The sequence below is a fragment of the Hirundo rustica genome, chromosome 1 (genome assembly GCF_015227805.2).
Source record: "Hirundo rustica isolate bHirRus1 chromosome 1, bHirRus1.pri.v3, whole genome shotgun sequence".
NCBI classification, from domain to species: domain Eukaryota; kingdom Metazoa; phylum Chordata; class Aves; order Passeriformes; family Hirundinidae; genus Hirundo; species Hirundo rustica.
In genome coordinates, this window is record NC_053450.1 from 96,085,834 (window position 1) to 96,105,707 (window position 19,874).

General features: G+C 34.6%; 1 protein-coding gene across 1 annotated transcript in view; it reads left to right on the plus strand.

Annotated features, from left to right (window-relative positions):
* ATP9B (ATPase phospholipid transporting 9B (putative)) overlaps positions 1-19,660 on the plus strand; it is a 154,761-nt gene extending 135,101 nt beyond the window's left edge. The window contains exons 14-28 of the mRNA XM_040056904.1: positions 1,561-1,722; positions 2,290-2,382; positions 3,530-3,613; positions 4,123-4,293; positions 5,674-5,772; positions 8,259-8,348; positions 8,815-8,959; positions 9,283-9,347; positions 9,780-9,935; positions 10,089-10,153; positions 11,356-11,464; positions 13,098-13,155; positions 13,758-13,961; positions 16,440-16,472; positions 17,580-19,660. Of these exons, the coding sequence (XP_039912838.1) occupies positions 1,561-1,722; positions 2,290-2,382; positions 3,530-3,613; positions 4,123-4,293; positions 5,674-5,772; positions 8,259-8,348; positions 8,815-8,959; positions 9,283-9,347; positions 9,780-9,935; positions 10,089-10,153; positions 11,356-11,464; positions 13,098-13,155; positions 13,758-13,961; positions 16,440-16,472; positions 17,580-17,716 (1,671 nt within the window). The 3' untranslated portion in view covers positions 17,717-19,660. The remainder of the gene's footprint in view (positions 1-1,560; positions 1,723-2,289; positions 2,383-3,529; positions 3,614-4,122; positions 4,294-5,673; positions 5,773-8,258; positions 8,349-8,814; positions 8,960-9,282; positions 9,348-9,779; positions 9,936-10,088; positions 10,154-11,355; positions 11,465-13,097; positions 13,156-13,757; positions 13,962-16,439; positions 16,473-17,579) is intronic.
* The last annotated feature ends 214 nt before the right edge of the window (positions 19,661-19,874 follow it).

The window sequence follows — 19,874 nt, forward strand, 5'->3', positions numbered from 1 at the left end:
AGCATAAATGAAATAATAAACAGATTTGAGTCACCGAATACAGAACACTTTAGGCCTAGCTGCAAAGGGACACAAATAAGATAATAGGGTTTTAGTAGAAAGATGCAGTTTACAGTATCTTACAGTATTACAGAATATAATAGTAACCCTTCACTGTGAAAATTGAAAATTAAACTTGCAAGTACTGGATTGTTTACAGCTTATATTCTGCTTCTGGTGGAGAAGAAAAGTTTGTAAAAAGGCTTCCTGTAGTTTTTTTAAGAATTTAAAATAGTGCTTTTCAAAGTGTATTTTATTCTCTTCCATTACTGCATCTTACTATATTTTCATCTGGTGATGCCTACACAGATGGCACTACCAAGGCTTTTTACAGTTTCACACAGGATTTTATTGCAATTTTAAATTAAATTTTCATAGAACCTGAGGTGTTTTATTTGCTTTCTGTGAAATTCTTAGTGACCATCATGTCTGTTGAACTTAGCTAGGGAATTTTACTTGCATGTTTTTTATCAGAGTGCTTATTTTTATTTTTTTCATCTTACCTGAGATTAATAGGATAGCCTATTAATCAATAAAAATCCAGGATCCATAAAAATAATGTGAACTTCATTATAGTTATCTTTTTAGTGATTTAAAAATCTGGTTTCCAATAATGATTAGCTGGTTTAGTGTGTAGATTGAGAAGGAGAAGTTTTCTTTAATCAGAAAAAAAATTAGATATGGAATGTGTCTTGTATATAAACAAGACACATTTTACAAGACTCTTGTAAAACACTAAAACCAATAAAGCAGTTTTCCTAAAAAAAATTTTTTTTGAAGGAATAAATCACACAGTGGTTGTGGGAAATACTTAAAGTATAATGTGGAAAAGTGTTGAAGTTTAATGTCATGCACTTCAAAGCAGCAACATTTTGAAAAAGGGACTTTCCAATGTGAGTTTGTGGGATGCAGTGTTATAAGTTTGGTTTCCATCTTATTTGATGTCAGAAGTCATATTACTGTTGAAACAAAGTATTAATATTAGGCAAGTGAGCAAAGTAAACTAAAATAAGGTCCTTTGCTCACCTATTTACTACCTATTACATTGTCTCAACTTGCATGTAACTGTAGATGTAATCAAACATTTTATATGGAAATACTCCCAAAATCTTTTTTTTACGTAATGGTCTTGTTGATATAGAAATCATATTCTCATTTTGCAAAATTTCTACTCACTGTCCTTGATGTATTGTTGAATGTATGTGGGGTATTTATTAGAATAGTTATTTCTGAACAATATATTCTAAATACCTCATTTTCAGCAATAAGTTCAAAAATTATTTTATATTCTTCATAAGAAATTTTATAAGCTCTTCAAGGGAAACAAGTAATTTGATGTGTTAAGATTTTATACTCAGTCTGCTACTGTTCACTTCTTTTTTTCCTTAGATTCTTGGAAGAGTTTAGACTTTCACCCTAGCAACAGTTGTTTGGCTTTAGCCTAATTTATATAACAGTATCATAGACCTTTCACACTTAAATACATACCTGTTTTTATTTTTTTTTCCCCTCCTTCTTTAGGTAGCTCTGGTGCAGTGGACAGAGAGTGTGGGTCTCACTCTGGTTAACCGGGATCTGACCTCTATGCAGCTGAAGACCCCTGGTGGACACATCCTGACATACTACATCCTGCAAATCTTCCCCTTCACCTCCGAAAGCAAGCGCATGGGCATCATAGTTAGGGTAATCTGGGGGATTTTCTGAGTGTTCAGTTTGATTTTTTTAAAAATGCTGGCAGATCAGTCTAATTCACTCCATCTGCAACAGACAGTACCACAGAAATTCATTGATTACATTTGCCTGTGTGTGGATTCACTGAATAAGCAATGAATGTTTCATCATTAAAATGTGTAACAAGCATTTACACTAAGTTATTTGTAAATTTTTAATTACCAGATATTTCAAAAATACAGAGCTTTCTGTTTGGGGTTGGTATTTCCCACCCAAGAAACAAAATATAAGTTAGAGGGGACATAACAGTGATATTTTAAAATTTAGTTTAAGGATGCTGAGAATCTGTTATGCTTGTTGACTTCAGTTAGAATTGGTCCTCTTATACATGGAAATAGAGGATATGTATCTCAGTGGAATCAGAGATAACACTGGAAATAGTAACATTAAGTATTAAAACTTACCCACTTCTTCAGTGCTTCAGAAGGCAATTAAGTCATTGGTAGGTAATTATTTTAACTTTATAAACAGATATTCCTCCCCCGCCCCCGACCCATATTCCTTTTTGTAAAATTTTAGGATGAATCTTCGGGAGAAATTACATTTTACATGAAGGGTGCAGATGTTGCCATGTCCACTATTGTACAGTACAATGATTGGTTAGAAGAAGAGGTAAGAAAGAAAATCAACATTTACAAAAATCAAATTTATATAAAAATTTAAATTCTAAAATATATCAGGTGTTATTGGGATATGTTTAAAGGACAGTCTAAGGCAATGCAGGAATGAATTTTGAACTTCAGTTATGCACATCCTGAATGTGTTTAAAGGGATTAAAATTATTTCCAATTCCTGAGTAATATACAAGAAAAGAGAAGCTGGTGGTAGAAGCAGGACACATTCCCACTTAAAACAAGGAAAGTTGTTTTTCATTGACTGACCTTTCACAAAAAACCTAATTACTTCTGAGAAGTATTCTGCTATAAATCTGTTTATCCTGAACGGCCCTTGTTTGATCAAAATCTGCAGTGAGGTATGACTGTGAATTACAGACTTTCATAAGCATTGCATCCAAACTAATTTTTCCCACATTTATTAAACTTCAAATAAAATAATGACCAAATTTCAAACCTGTTTTTTTTTTTTTTTCACTATGTGTTCTAGTAGGTACCAGCAATCATCTTATTTTTGACCCTACTTACAGCCAATATGTTAATACAATGATTACACCATGTATGTTCATAATGGTATTGGCAATATGAATCAATATCTGCTGCAGGGCAGTTTGATTTATTCAGGGACATGAATAAATTAAACTCCCTCAAGACCTACCAAAATGTCATAAAAATTACTTTTGGCGATAATGATGCACAATTAATTGTAAAATACTTGTTTAATTTATTTAGCTTTATGAGGTCAAATCAATAAGTCTTTGCACTGGAGAGCCTTGTTTTTCATAAGGACATGCTATTCCACGGTTATTTTTAATGTGTAGATGCTTTTCTGATAAGAGATACATTCAGTGAAGACAGAAATGTACCTCTGTTACGTGCCTCAAAAGTAGTTTTAATTCATTTTAGAGCTTCATCCTTAAATAAATTTTCTTTAGCTAGGAGAAGAGATCTAATTGACTTACTCGTAGCAAACCCCTTCATTTGGGGGGTCTGAAGTATAATTGCTTTTCATCCTGCTTGTGGCTTCTCCAGAGCATTTTAAGAGTCTAAAGAAACACCTAAAGTTATGGTAGCATACAGTATAAAGCATGAACATATGTTCATATCATTATGTGCATAAGTATTCTGTGCTTTGGTTCATTTAGTGTGGTAATATGGCACGAGAAGGATTGCGCACACTGGTTGTTGCCAAAAAATCACTTACTGAAGAACAGTATCAAGATTTTGAGGTATGAAAGGACAGAGTGATCTTGTGTTTTATCATTTTTAATTATTTCAAGGAGAATATTCCTATTTTTTATTTTTTTAAGGTTGCAAAAAATTGATAATTGAGGTATTGTCCACAATCTGTTAAAGGCTTTGTCATTTGTTAGTGATGGTTCTGCAGTCATATGTAGGATCCTGTTTGCTTTATTGTTGGATTGGACAGTGTTTTCTCAGAAGCTAGTGTAATCTTATTTTTTTAGCTTCAGCATGACCTAAAAAATCTACTTGTTCTACTTTGTGATGCCAAATTCTTAATAGGTCTTCAGGAGGCATTCTCTTGAGGTGAATTGTCAGAAGAGCCCTGTATAACATGGGGTATAAAGCAAAATTGCTCCTTTAGTCTTGTTTTTCATTAAAGATATTTAAAGACAAACATTTAGCCTAATGAATCCATGCTATCACAGAGTGGTAGACTGAATGTATACTTTATGAGTCATAGCAAACTCAAGTGGGTTTGTGTTTGTGCAAACAGAATCGGTATAACCAAGCAAAGTTAAGCATACATGATAGAAACCTGAAGGTTGCCGCTGTTGTAGAGAGTTTGGAGCGAGAAATGGAATTACTGTGTCTCACTGGAGTAGAAGATCAGCTGCAAGCAGATGTTAGACCAACTCTAGAGATGCTAAGGAATGCTGGAATAAAGGTACTAAACACATATTGCTCACATAACAGGTTATCATTTATTAACTTTTTAAATCAAGACATAATTTATTTTTGTCTGTATTTAGTTTCTTTCAAAATAAGAAATGTGCCAAGTCCTAAGCACATTCTGGGCATGAACTAGCAGAAACAAACAACACTTTGTGCAAAGTTCCCTTGCCTACCACAGATTTCATCAATCTCAAACATACTTCTGTAGGAAAACTACCAGTGAATAGATGTATGTGTGTCTCAGTCATTTATCCCCTGGCTGTCTACAGTAAACTGTCCTTGCTGACACTAAATGAGTTTGGCGCAAGATTTGTGTGACAGCAATGTTTTCGGGTTTGGCACTTGTAAGAAGTTTCAGCAAATATCAAAAGGTGAATTATTTGAACTAGAATTCAGAACTGCCCTTGGGGTTTGTTCAGTTCATGTTAAAGGGATGGCATGAAAAGCCATGCCGAAGAGTTGGTTTGCTAGACACCTATCAATTGCACATATACAAGTAATGCATTTATTTGAGGGAGGGTTTCAAGTAAATATATGAACAATATCTGAGGGGAGGGGGCAAGATTATGAACATTTTGCTTTAAGCAGTGTCAAGCTCTGCTCCAAATAGTTGTAATGGCTTTGCATTGGTTAAACTGAGTCAGACACAGTGGGATATTTTGTGTATGCTGCTTGTGCTGACTTCAGCTCCTCCACTATCTGCTGGAAGGGCAAACCAGAAAAATTTTGGAATGTAATGATAATAATTTTCTTACACTGGTGATTGAGTCGTCTTACTAACTAGTCAACATACTAACAAACCTTCTTGGTGTTAAGGGGCTGAGAGAACTGTCACACATTAAAAATATAACAACTTTATCCCTAAAAATTTACTGCCTTCTCAGTTCTGCGTGGTCAGTGGGCAGGATCTCTTTGGAGTGTTGAGACAGTAGCTCATGCTCCAAGATTTGCTGTCTCGTGGCTTGGCTGCCGCTTTCTGAGATTATCATCAGGGTCACAGACTTGTGTTGCATCATTTTGCTGACAAATGTTATCTGTATCCTCACTTTTCTAATCAAGGTAGTGTCAGGGCCATAGGGACAGGATTTTATGCTTCCTCAGAGCTTTACTTTGTCTTCATATACATTGAGACATTGGGTCTTGTGAGAACAGAAGGGGAATGGAGCTGCTTTTAGAAAGACAGTTCTTTTCTGTTTTGTATACTATTGCAGTAAAAACTGTTATTTTTACCTTCAGATGCACAAATCAGCATATTTTCTTGGATAATCTAATCCAAAAAGGTGCCAGACAAAAGTTGGAGAGAGATGTCATTTAGATTTGGAGAACAGACATGCTAATGTCCAAAGGAGTAAACTCTTACATTATTTTGCAGATATGGATGTTAACAGGAGATAAACTGGAGACAGCAACTTGCATTGCAAAAAGTTCTCACTTAGTGTCTAGAAATCAAGATATTCATATTTTCAGACCTGTAAGTATAGTTCTGACTTTTTTGTTGATTCATCAAAAGACGGCTAATAGCAGTGTTGCTGTATTTGATTAGTATTTGGCTGGATGTTGAAAATTGTTGGGTTATTGTACTCATAGTCTCATAGTAATGGTCAAGAGAATAGTACTTAGGTTGTAAAAGGCTGTAAAATTACAAAGCATTTAAGGGTGTTGGTTTCTAGAGTTGTTTATGTGCTGTAGAAATGTTTTTAGCCATGTTTGGGTGACCCAGGTTCAACATAAATTTTACACCCTTCATAACAGACATAGCAAGATACCTCTAAATAGTGATGGAGAGGGATTTGTGTGAGGTGAGGTGCTGACCCATTAAGAAACTGTCCATGCATTTAGGCTGTCTGAATGTTATTCTTGCTTGTTTTAGCTTTTTCATTGATAGAACTCTAGACTCAAACAGAACTAATATTGAATGAAACTGCAAACATCCTCTATATAAACATAGATCATTTTGGTATGAGAAATCTTTTTCAATGTCATTATATATATATATATATGTGCATTTTACCAACAGACTGTTGCGGTAATGGTTAGAAAAGTAAACTGAATCTTCTTCTATACATTTTATATGTGCAGTATCCACTTGAGTGAAGCCAAATAAAAACAGATATTCCAGACGTTAATTGATCAGACATAATGTGTCTGTTTCTTCTAAATGAACCACTTGCACCTACAGAAATAATTATATGGATATAATTTACATGTAAATATATTTTCTTCTGAAGCATCAGAATGGCAAATTAGGCCCTGCAGACTACTATTTGCAATTAAATTATTAATGCTTCTGATAAAACTTCAGATCAATTTTTGTTGACCTTTCCATGTTGTAACACCACAAATTAAGTCTTCCTGAACAAAATGTATTTAGTTGAGTCAGATTTTTATTTTCATTACCTTGACCTGTAATAAGAGGTCAGCCTAAAAACTGTGTTAATTTAGAATACACAAAGTTTTAAATTAGTTAGAAAATGCATTTATGCAGAATTATTTCTGTGGCTGTGCTCGTTGCAAAGAAATAATTACTGAATTAATGTAAGAAAATATCAACCACTATAACACTTCTACTGTAGTTATAAATTAGAAAAAAAAAACCACCAACCCTTTTGCTACTCTCTTTCCAAAACGCTGTGTTTTGTTTTTAACAAAACTGTTTATTCTTAGAAGTCTCAGCTTCTACAGTTTGTAATTGTGAAGGTATTTGCAAGTTTGTTTTGAAAGAGCATTCTGTTAGGTGCAATGTAGAATGGAGAGGACAATCACTGCTCATCAGCAAGCTGCATAAGTGCTGACATCTCTTCATCGCTGCAATGCAGATAGACTGTACTAGGCCAACACAGTCTGGTGTTCCTAACAGCCGTCAGACAGGGAGGTTTCTCTTTACATGCTTAATTGTGGGAAAGAAGAAAAAAAATCTGAATTGGGGCATGTGTATGGGTTTTCCAATTGGCAGGGACTTTTAAATGTAACTCAAATTTTATGGGTAGTAGAGCGTGTCTGGAAAGAGAGAGGTTCTTTGAACTGCATCTGGCTGGGTAGTAGTGTGTCAAGGATAAAACATTTAATGTAATTAAGATTCATATATCTTAAAACTTATTTAATCAAAGTGGTGACAGAGACAAAATTAAAAGTGTAGTGAGAGCTTATGTTTTATTCTGTGCTTGGAACTTTGCTAGCATGATAGCTCTAAAATACGTAGATATTTTTGGCGAGGGGAAACAAAACAAAACAAAAACAAACAAGCACCACACCCAAACCTGTCAGTCTTCTCAAAATCTGGCTATAATTTCAATTTTTCGTATTCTGTTTATAGCTCAAAACCCTTCAAAATGCATTTGGTAACCTTTTGACTGTTTTTTGCATTTCACAGCTGGGCCTTTCTGAAGTAATTAATGTAAATTTAAAAATCTATTATGTAATTATTTCATATTATGCAACTTCGTCCTGTCTTCAGAGTCATGCAAGATCCAAAAGAATTAGTAGTAATGAGCATCTTTATGTACCCTTTGAAATCTGTGCCTGGTTACAGAAACTGAAGGAACAATTAATAGTAACACTTTATGTGTTAAGAGGATATTTTACTGGTTAATAAACAAAAACAATTAGGTTTGCTCAGGAAATTTTTCTATTTTTCTCTAGACCTGCCAGAATGAAAAGACTCAGGCCAGCTCAAAATTCAGATATTTTAATATAATTAATTCATTACTATTTTAGCCCTTGCAAACTTCGGTGAGGAGCCACCTAAGATGACTTACACAGATTTTACTTGTTTGAGGATTACTCTTTCACTTCATAAGATTTGAGGCTTATAGTAAAATTCCATGGGTATTAGACTTGCAGTGGGATAAAACACTCAAACCAAGGCTTCTGGGTATGAGTTTTCAAAACTTGATTTGTTAAGGCAGGGTTTTTTTAAGAATATAACAAAATCTTTTAACTGAGTGTTTTTTGTTGAAGGTTGCCACTCGAGGAGAGGCTCACTTAGAACTAAATGCTTTTAGGAGGAAGCATGACTGTGCCTTGGTGATATCTGGGGACTCACTTGAGGTAAAAATTTGGTTTCTGTCAAATTATTTATATGCTTATGCTCAGAAAGTAACATATCAGCATCTTCACGCTCTTTTTTCAAGTATTTGCCCAAATTTTTAGCAGTCCTTAGATATATTGTTGCTTATCACTGAGTGCAAATTAGATGATATGTGTTGTAGATGTGCAAGTGTTACTGGCTTTCTAGTTTTCTGTACAGTAACAGAATGGAATTTGTATACAGCATGCTTTAGTAGTGTCTGTTCTCTTAACCTCAAAGCATGTTGGTGCTCAAACTGACATTCTTTTTGATTTTAAAAATAATAAAGCCACAGTCAGGAGAATCGGTCTTTCTTTTTTTTTCTCCCAGTTGGATGTTGTACATGGAAAACTTTATTAAAAAAATCTTTATACTGTGTTTTTCTGTTGGGCTACATGTAGTAATATTTAAATGTATATTAATCCAAGCACTTTTTTTTTTCCTCAGGTTTGCCTGAAGTATTACGAGCATGAATTTGTAGAGCTGGCTTGTCAGTGTCCTGCTGTAGTGTGCTGCCGATGTTCTCCCACCCAGAAAGCGCACATTGTGAAACTGTTACAGCATCACACTGGGAAACGCACATGTGCAATAGGTAACTCTTGGCGCAATCCTCCTGGTAAAATTTGTAATAAATGTAATCAGCAGATGGCACCACAGAGAAATAGCTGAAACAGAATCAGAGAGACTTCTTTACCAACACCCAGGTATTGTGTAGTTGTGGCACAAAATGCTATTCCATGAGAAAGGTGTGGTTATCTTCTCTATTCTGCAAGAAGGTCTTGATTACTGAAGTAATTAATCCTAAGTCATAGATTAATTGTAAGAATTTAAAGGTATGTGAGAGGTTTCTCAAATACTGTAAGGCCAGGAGAATAAAAACTCTGAAGAACTGAATATTGCAGTGACCTTTTCCAGGTGATGGAGGAAATGATGTCAGCATGATCCAAGCAGCAGACTGTGGAATTGGAATTGAAGGCAAGGTAATGTTAAGAGTTTCATTGTGAAATGTGTGTCACATAGCAGCCTAGTAGAATGTGATTAGAAGCTTTATTCTTAAACCACAGTGATTTGATAATTTCTAATTAAAGTATTCTTCAATTTGATAAGAATGTTTAGGCTTTAGTATTCTTGCTTTTAAGTCTTCTGCTTTATCTTTTCTGAAAGCAGAAAAAACTACAGTTATTTCTGTGTAGCATTTACCTGGAAGAAGCAGGAGAAGCAATTAAACTTAGTTGTTACGGCCCACTGCATCTTAGAATATGCACAAAAAATGGTCATGTCTCACTGCAGGGTTGATTTTCAAAGACAGAACAAACTTTACTTTTTAAATTAATTATTGCTTACAATATTAAAACTTGATACACATCTTTTACACTGGGTTTCATATTTGAAATATTTTTCTTTTGTTCTAGGAGGGAAAACAAGCTTCTCTAGCAGCTGACTTTTCTATCACACAGTTTAAACACATAGGTAGGCTATTGATGGTACATGGTCGAAACAGTTACAAAAGATCAGCAGCGCTTGGTCAATTTGTCATGCACCGAGGCCTTATTATTTCAACTATGCAGGTATTTAAAACTTTGCTTTCTGAATAGTTAAAATCCCTATGTCTGTCTTTGAAATGTCACAAAATCCTAATTAACCAGTATTGTTATTTTTTCTATGTTGTATTGCTTTGTATATAGAATTATATTAAATAATTAATTATCTGCTTCTTGTAGGCTGTATTTTCATCAGTCTTCTACTTTGCATCTGTTCCCTTGTACCAAGGATTCCTAATGGTAGGGTAAGTCAAAGCAACAGTTATGATATCTGGTATTAAATGCAGCAAACTAACTGGTTAAGTAACACCTTAGTGTCATCCATGTTTTCCATGCATTTATCATGGGTACACTACCAAAACATGGGATGAGTATACCAAGAAAAGTCACACTAGGTTGGATATGCACTATATGAGGGGGGAAGTCTCATTATCAGCTCTCTGGAGAGAGGGATCTGCATAGCCTTAGAAGAAGATACTATAGAACCTACATACACCGCATACAGGGTGAAAACAATAAAGAAAATCTCCCAGACCAGCCCAGCTTCAGCTGTCACACAGACTGATCTACAAACGTCAGTAAGAATCATGGGGTTTTATTTGAAAATGGAGCTGAAGCTACTATGAAATTTCCTCTGAGTGCCCTATCCATGTTTGCCACATAGATTTCCATTCATGTGAGTATGTGCAGCATGAGGAGTACCTTGATAATGTTGCATCAGCTGGTTTACTAATATGGTTCCCCAAGTTACACAGCTGAGGGCTGTGCATATGTTAGGTTTGTCCCTGTTCTCTGTCCCTACTAACCTAAGAGCTGCTTTTTATTCTCCTTGTAAGTAATAACAACCTAAATCAAAAGTAATTTAAATCTTAAGTCAAATCATGGTCTGATTACACCAGATTTTGCAGAGGAAAACAGTAGATGTCTCTAAAATGTTTGCAGGAGTTGTGCTAAGTTCCAGGGAAGTACATATGAAAGTGTGTATCTGGCATGTGTACAATAAAACCCAAAGCCACTTACAGAGCTGTCAAGACTCTTATTCATCTACCTACCTTCTCCAGGTTGTCCAGAATATAGTGCTCTTTTTTTTCTTCAGTTTTCATGCATCCATCTGTAGATGAATTTAAATGTCAGGTCTTTGGACTGGTTGTCCAAAGTGCAAGTGCACAGGGAGTCATATGGTAACAGGTGATAAGCTTGGGTGATAGAAAAAAGAAATGTGTTTATTGGTTTTGAGTGTATAAGACCTCTGTAACTTCTCACAACTGACAGCTCCCAAAACCACAAGAGTAGGTTGCATGTGAAAGCTGTATTGATAAGCTGCCTAAGTACTGGGAAAAAGAAGCAGTTTAATTTCGCTTCCATAAAAAGAATAATTCAACTCAGTAGAACAGTTTAAAATTATATCATACAAAAGTGTTAATGTGTGTTCTTTCCTTTCTTCTAGGTATGCAACCATATATACTATGTTTCCAGTCTTCTCTCTAGTATTGGATCAAGATGTGAAGCCAGAAATGGCATTGCTATATCCAGAACTTTATAAGGATCTCACAAAGGTATGAATGTCCTCAGTGCTCAGCTACAAACGAATGCTGGAATCTCCAGTGTGCAAAACTGGAAATTTGTGTAATCATTTTCTTAAGGGATTTCAAGCAAGACAGATTACACAACTATTGCCACCTTCTGTACTATTAAAATAATCCACAGTACCAAACATTTCAATAATTTTTATTAATACATTTCTCCAGTCACCAGTGGTTGTACTGACATAATTCAAACCTGAAGGTATGTTGATAAAGCAGCATTGACTCTGGCCCCAAATGTATGTTTACATATTGACATCTTATTTTTTCCTTTTTAACTGGTAGATTAATTTATAGATTTATTTTTTCCTAACATGCAGATACCACTGCTGATGTCTCCAAAAACTGTCTTATTTTAAATAACAGATATTTATAACTGATATATCTGACTCAGTCATCCATAGATACTGCTTTCTTTGTGTTTGCACATACTTGCAAACAATCAAATTTTATATTTTCTTCAATCAAAAGAGTGAAATAAATCTCCAGATTCTGTTTTAATGAGTTTTTTGAAAAGTGCTACTTCTTCATCCTTAGCTGTCAGCTAGGAAAGTTATGATCCAAGACAGAAATGGACGGTCTTTTTTTAGGGAGAGTAAATTCTTCAAAGATGTTTCTAAAAGTTCAGAAGCAGACTCTAGTTAAAGAACATCCAAACTTTTCCAAGTCTTTTTAATTGCACCTAAATTAGCTGTTAACTATGTTCGTCTGGGATCAATTTTTTTTTCCTCAGTTGGAGATCTTGGTTATTTCTCTGCTTGAGAATCTTTAAAGTTTCTGAGATTTCAGTCCATGGTCAAACTCAAAAAAGCATGGTGTTCACCTGCTAAACAGAGTCATAAACTTGCCTGTGGAAAGCTGTTCACAGAACTTGGAACTTGCTACACTAATGAAGAAGTGCTGATTCTTGCCTGTTCTGGACTGATGGTTTCTTTTGTGGCAAAATGGCTGCTTCGTTTGCCACTTTATCCTTTAAAATGTGTATCCTTTCAACTCTTCAGTTCTAACATATTTCATCAGTATCCGCACAGAACGCAGGAGTCGTATCACATGTACTGCATTTATTCTTTGATTTTTGCGTATGTTTCAGTCTGTACCATTCACAATCAAAAGATTTAAAATTTATTTTGTAATAGTTACTTGCTGAAAATTGCCATGCTCATAAATTTATTCTATGAAAGCAAATGGGCAGTTTATCCAACGTTTAGAAGTTACTAGTAAAGAACTGCAGATTTGCTTAAGGTTTTGGTCAGTAGGTACGCAATGCTGTAGTTGCTTTGAAGACTGTGTTTTACAAATAAAAAATAAAATAATTTTACTGTATTTATCATTCTGAGAACCAGAGAGAGCATTGCAAGCTAAAGTATCTCTTCTGTTTAAGGCCTTAAGTTCTTACTCCCATATTTAAACTTTGTGCATTTTTTATACAAGCTTGTAATGAAGAGTCATTAAAACAAGGAGAAGCTTTGTAGCCTTTATCACTTCAAATACTGCTTATTTTACTTGTAAAATGTTTCTCTAGCAATGAACTATTAAAAATATATGAGCTGAGTAGATTTATTTTTTTTAAGTTGTGTTTAACTGTCCTCTCACATGTTTCCCTCAGGGAAGATCTTTGTCGTTTAAGACTTTCCTCATCTGGGTTTTAATCAGTATTTACCAAGGTAGGAGAGAGTCCTAATTTTGCTGAACTGGGAAATTTTTGTCTGCTATTAGGAATATTGTTTTTCAGCTGTACTGTTCCTGTACTGTTCCAGGCTTATTCAAAACAGAGTGTGATTGGTATTTTTATTGGTGCATGTTGCCTAAAAAATGACATGTTTTTAATTAAATGATAATCCAGAAAATGAGGGCTTATCACATTGCATGTGTTTACACAGTAATTTTCTTTCACTGAATGACAGAAGTACTGTTGAAGAAATCTGAATTATGTAATCAGTTAAAAATAATTACACTTTCAACAATACCTCATTTGCAGCAATTGACAAAATGAGGTTAATTAGCAGTTCATCAGATATATTGCACTAAAAGGTGTTTAATTTTCTAATAGTTTTATTTCTGTATGGCTTTAATTCCGTTGGCTTATTTCACATGTACAAAGTACAGCAAATATCCTTCCTTTAGAAAGATCAATGTTATAAACAAATGTTGGACAAATTCTCATAATGAGCAATCAAATATTCAGTGTGCAGTTGTGAAAACAGGTAAAGTGAAATTTTACTGCAGAGTGTATTGCCAGCCTTGTGCACCTCTCTACCCTACACAGGTGGTATTCTGATGTATGGAGCCCTGCTGCTTTTTGAATCAGAATTTGTGCACGTTGTTGCCATTTCCTTCACTGCCCTCATCTTGACTGAGCTCTTGATGGTTGCACTGACCATACGAACATGGCACTGGTTAATGGTGGTGGCTGAATTCCTCAGTCTCGGCTGCTATGTGGCCTCTCTTGCATTTCTAAATGAATACTTTGGTGAGTAAAAGTATTTTAGCAAAGAACTGGTTTGTATTTTTAATAACTTTTCTCTTCCTTTTTTTTTTCAATTAAGAATAGATGATGTTTTGAAATGCAGCTTTCTTTATAAGAAATATAACTGAGTCCAAATTAGGCCTAATTAATGTTGGGTTAAAGTATTCTCTTACCCTTTTCTCCTAGAATGCAACAATCTTTATCTGGTTAGTATGGTTTATCTAGATGATAAACTTTACTCAAACCACTAATGCCTTTTCCATCCTTTGTCTGATATTGACAGTCCAAATTGCATACCTTAAATTGGCTTTGAGATTTGCACTATTGAAAATAGATGCAATTTGTAAAAAATTGAGATCTTTCACTGAATTAGTGCATTATTTTGTACACCAGACCAAGTAGACCTTGTCAGATCTAACTCACGAGGCGAAAATTGCTGAAGTAATGTTAGGGAGTGACGTAGCAGCCTCGTAGGAAAGTTACCTTATATAGGAACCATTGCTTCATAATTACAGTAAGCTTGTATTAAGCTTGTTTTTCTTTAAGTTTTGGTGTGCCATACTGTGTCTTAAGGTTCTGATTGTTTTTAGCTCACAAGATGAAAGAACACATTTTAACCGCTAATCTTAGCGGTCAAAAATCTGAATATCAAAATAATACCTATTTCTTCTTGGATCAACCTATCCTTTAGTAAAAATAAAGTGTCTCGGTGTGATTTTGCAAATGTAACTTACAGAAATATACATAACAGCTTTAATTACACCTCATTAGAGGCAGAATCCAGCTCCTTCTTCTTTGCCTTTTAGGATCTGATGAGTACAGGGTTGCCCTTCTTCACCTGTCCTTTCACACAGCAGAATTTAGCATTACATGACTGTTTCTAGAAGTGTTAAAATTCTGCCTACACTCTCTCTCTTAGTTCCCAGGTGTTCAATGCTAGGGTAGTGTGTGTGCATTATATAATTATTTATTTAATCAGTAAATGCTTCAGTGCTGTCCCAGGCATTCTGTTTACTTCTTCAATTTCTCAGGAGTCAAATTTTAGTGAAGAAACAACCCTGCTGGGCTTGGTACCTGTATTGTACTTTTTTCAGGTTTGCCAGGGCACCCTTTTGTTCTCTCTGACACTGATGCACAGACACATTCATAGAGCTTATTGGGTTGATTTTTGAATCTCCACAGTCAGATTACCAATTAAAGGAACAAATAAAGGTACTTGCACTTGAGTCCAGGCTTCCAGGAACTTCATAAAGCAGAACTTGCAATCTTACCTTTGAAACTCTGGAGTATTGGTGACAGCCAGTCCTTCCATCCTTTCTGGTGTTCTGTGGAAAACACTTTTAGATCATATTCACAAAGGTGTAAAAACCACAGGAACTTTGTTTCATGCAAACTTTTCTGTAAAGGGGAGTGTTTTCCTCTCTGTGCTCATGTGTTTGCTGAGCAAGCCCAAACATAAATGGTTGCATGGCTTCTCAAAACCCAGGGACTTAACTTCCCTATTTTTTTATTTGAGAGTACTAAAAAGGCTGCAGTTTCATGAGATTTTGTAAAGATGTATTTTACTGCGCGTTATTCACCAGTTAATCTGAGAAAATGCCTTTCCCTTGGTCTCACTTCTGTTTAATGCTTTATTCTTATTTAATCTGTCCTGTTATAATGGGGGGTGGGAGCTTTTTTGTGTATGTGATGTAGCATATACCTAAGTGATGGTTTGCAGTTTCAGATATAGAAGGACTTCCATGGATGAGGAAAATGATCCAGACCAGTAGTGCTTGACTTCACTGGCAAATAAACTTATTTCAGTGATGTTGCTTATATAGATCATCTCCTTCCAGAGAAATTATATGATGACATGGCACTCAAATTAGAAAGGCAAAAATATTTGATACTGTTCTACAGCTCTGACTCATGAAAGTAAATTAATTTTTATGTTTCTGAGTTAATTGCACACAGTGGCCTTTTTAGAGTGTCTATGATAGGTTACATGGGATTTCAGTATGTCTAAGCAGGCTTAAGCTAAAATTGCATAACAAATTTATACATTGTAATTTAATATGCAAAGTATTTTTAATGAGCAGAGTCGGAGCAGTAAAGCATTTCTTTATTGCATTTTCTGAAGTGAATTTTCATTCACATGATCAAGTTGTTTATACAGTAAAGTATATCTTGAAGTAAAATGGAAGAAAAGTGCCAATCTATTCACAGTCTTAAAACATGACCAAATATGAAATCTCTATGTTTTCAAAGTGTTTTGATTTAATTGCCTCTTAAAATAATCTGATTGACATGTGAAAGGCAATACTAATGCAGTTAATGCTACTAACAACTTTTTCATTTCCTCTTTGTGAGCTAACCTGTTTGGGTTTGTTAGGGGTCTTGTTTTTGTGGTTTTTGTTGTTGTTGTTCTTTTGGGGTTTTTTGCATAACTTTTGTATTTTCTGTAAATCTATCCTTTCATTTTCCCTCTTTGTGAAACAGGTATAGGCAGAGTGTCTTTTGGAGCTTTCTTAGGTAGGTGAAGTTTAACTTTTCTTGAAGCTTCGGGTTGGCTTTTCGTTTTTGATCTTTAAAGATTCACTCAAGTAGCAAATTTCTTAATATATGCATTTGTAAATAATGGGGAAAATTTTAAAAAAATTAAATTCTTTGGGTTCCCTGAGTTCTGGGATCTTTCCATCATAATTAAGAATGACCTAATCACAAATAGGGTAAAAAAAAATCATTAGCAAGCATAATGTGTCAGCATTCTTGTTACTTTTTTGTCATAAACAATTAGCTTTTCCATGTGGCTTGTAGCAATATCACAACATTGTTTTTCCTTGAAATTTTTGGGCTCTAATTTAATCTCTATGTTTTTAAGAATCATTCGACGTAGATGTTGTAAGAAAAATAATCAATACAGAATAAAAGATCCAAAGAGCAAAATTTTGGGGTGGGAATTTATAGTGGGAAAAATCATTCTTACTGGCAGAAAAATAAGCTGAATTGACTTTTTATTATCAGAGTCTTGCTTTTAAACTGAGATTCTGTTTCCCCTAAAAATTGCTCAAGCTGCAAAACAGTGTAAAGACCGTAAAAAAATTCTGAAGTTCCTGTCTAAAAAAAATAATTGGCAAAAGCAAAAGGCTGAGGTTAACTTTCTCTTGCTTTATTGCCCTTTTCTATTTTTTTTATTGGACAACAGCATAAGCAAGCATTTAAAAGACTTTTATTGACTTTATGTCATTGTAGGACATGAAAGACGAGAGACTCTAAATATTTCAGAAGGTAAAGAGTATAGAAAAGGCCTTATTGTCTAATTATTACTACCTTTTATAAGGTGTTCCAATACAGATGTAACATGATTGGTGAATAGGAACGACACCTCTCTAATCCCATTGGTGAAACTAGAGAAACAGCAAAATACCACCTGGAGAAAGATTGTTTTGGGCAAGGATGCCAAGAATTGTTTTGAGAAGAAGCTTTCTTGAGAAACTTTTCCTTGGGAGAAAGTCACAGCTGCTAGGAGGCTAAAATCTCTTAGACCTAGAAATATCAGGCCCACAACTTTACGCTGTGGAAATTCCAGTTTCCATGTTACTGACTCCCATTACTGATTTTCCCTTTTTGTTTCTGCAGATGTTGCCTTTATCACAACTGTGACCTTCCTGTGGAAAGTGTCAGCAATCACTGTTGTAAGCTGTCTTCCACTTTACATTCTCAAGTACTTGAAGCGCAAGTTCTCTCCTCCAAGTTACTCCAAGCTTACCTCGTAAAAGTGATTATATTCCTATGGGTTTTCACTCACCAGTTTGCAGATTGCATATTCACTGTGCTTTAGTGTCTGTGGATTCATGCTGGACTAAAGAAACTTAAAGAAAAATCAAATGGGATAGCGTGAATAGGGCACAAAAAGAAGAGGAGACATCTGACAGATACAATAACACAGAAGTACACTAACAGCTATCAGAGATAAACTAAATTCTCTTCGTGTTGATTTTCTTTTTTTTTTTTTTTTCTTTCAGTTGTTATGATTATAAAATAAAACCAAATTACCTTTGATTTGACAATGCTTCTGAATGGTTTCATTGCCACAGTAAAGGATTTTTTGTTACTGTAAAGGATTTTTTCCAACTATGTTTATCTCCTGCAAGTTAAATTGAAAGTTTTGTTATATATTACATAAAATTCTGGTTTACATTATTGTATAACTTCCTACTTCAAGCTCTTTCTTTTACTGTTTATATATGGAAAAGTTCATTCATCCATACTTACTCTAACAAACCTAATACCTGTAAATGCCCGTGTCTGTATTAGCAGCTATTATTCCTCATCAGACATTGATTAATATGCACTATTGGAATTATGTACTGATGTCTGCATAGCACAGTATTATTTTAGGAGCTGTTTCTGTATTCTCCATTTCTGGCACCTGTAAATTACAGATGTGTGATGTTGACAGCGGTTCTTTAAATGCACATTACAGTCAGGTTGCACAAAAGCTGTTTAAAAATTAAATTATAAATTCTGTACATAATTCCACAGCACCTGTTGATCTGTACAGATATCAAAACATGGCTGCTCAGTAAATATGTTTTAAAATTCTTATTCATTTTGTATTTGTAAAACTGCAAATAGTGTCAAAGTACATTTCTATATATGAGAAGTCCAGTAAACCTTGTATTAGCTAATATGTTTAAATTGCCTTGTAATCTGTTTACTTAGGTTACTCAGGTAAAAGAAAGTAAGAGGAACACATGAACATCATGGTAGGAAAATCAATCATCTTCCAAGTTGTAAATGTTATGTTTTTATAACTTAGTTGGGTGCAAACTTGTCAAAAAAAATCAGAACATTTTTGCTTGTAAGCTGTCAGAGTTGAGTGTCTTGGCTGAGTTATGACACTTTATAGCCGCTGAAGATTTATTCCTGGAACTCAAATACTCTGATGCAATCTGAGGGGTCCAAATCTTGCACATTGTACTGGCAAGTAGGATATATTAATTTTCCATTGTGATATAACTTTGCTTTCTCACGAAGTACATATAATGAATTTGGCATAGTTAGTTAATCAGTGGAAAGGAACAACATAACTATTCATGCTTTCTTTATTAAATATTTATATGTGTGTTTTTAAAAGCCACTTAATATAGATGTCATTTTTATGTTCAACTGTATGCCTTTACAACATGATTCCTCTTTTAGTCTCTTTTCCCTTATGCCATTATTACTCTGGATGAGGAATATTTAATTGATAATTATAACTACTTCCTGGGAGAGCAGAGGAAATGGCTGCAGAGCTATTTGGATTCTACCCCACTCCATTAATTTTTGTTTTCAAAGGTTTTCTAACTAGCTATTTATCTGCTTTTTTTAATTTTCATTCCTCATTATAAAAGCAATAAAGCCTAATTTCTACCAAATATTAGTGGTACATGTATTAAATAAACTACCGAGGTAGAGTTTCCTTTAATTACCTGACGTCACAGACTAGTTTGCCCTGTCCCTCTGTGAACTCACTTCTGTAAATCCCCACAAGATGTCACTGTTCTTGCATATTAGCAGGAGCCTTTCTGCATTCAGTGTGGTTTTGCCAAGATGGTCCTGATTTACATTTTTAGTTTAATTCTGTGGTATTTTTGTCACTGATTTGCTTTAGTTTTTTGTTTTCCCCAATAAGTGGTGATTACTTTCAAACAATTAAGAAATGTCTCCAGTGTTCAGTTCTTCTGAAATGTTGGTGGCATTTTCTTCAGACCTTTTTGTCTTACACACTGTGAGCTCACAACCATATGAGTAAGAACCAGGAGATAAGCAAAAGCTCAGCTGGTCGTCTTTCATCTATACATCACACCTGTGAAATTAGGCAGAAAATGAGAGAAAAAAACCAGAAGTTAAACTAACAGCATGAAAGTGATAGTGTTACTGCGGTAC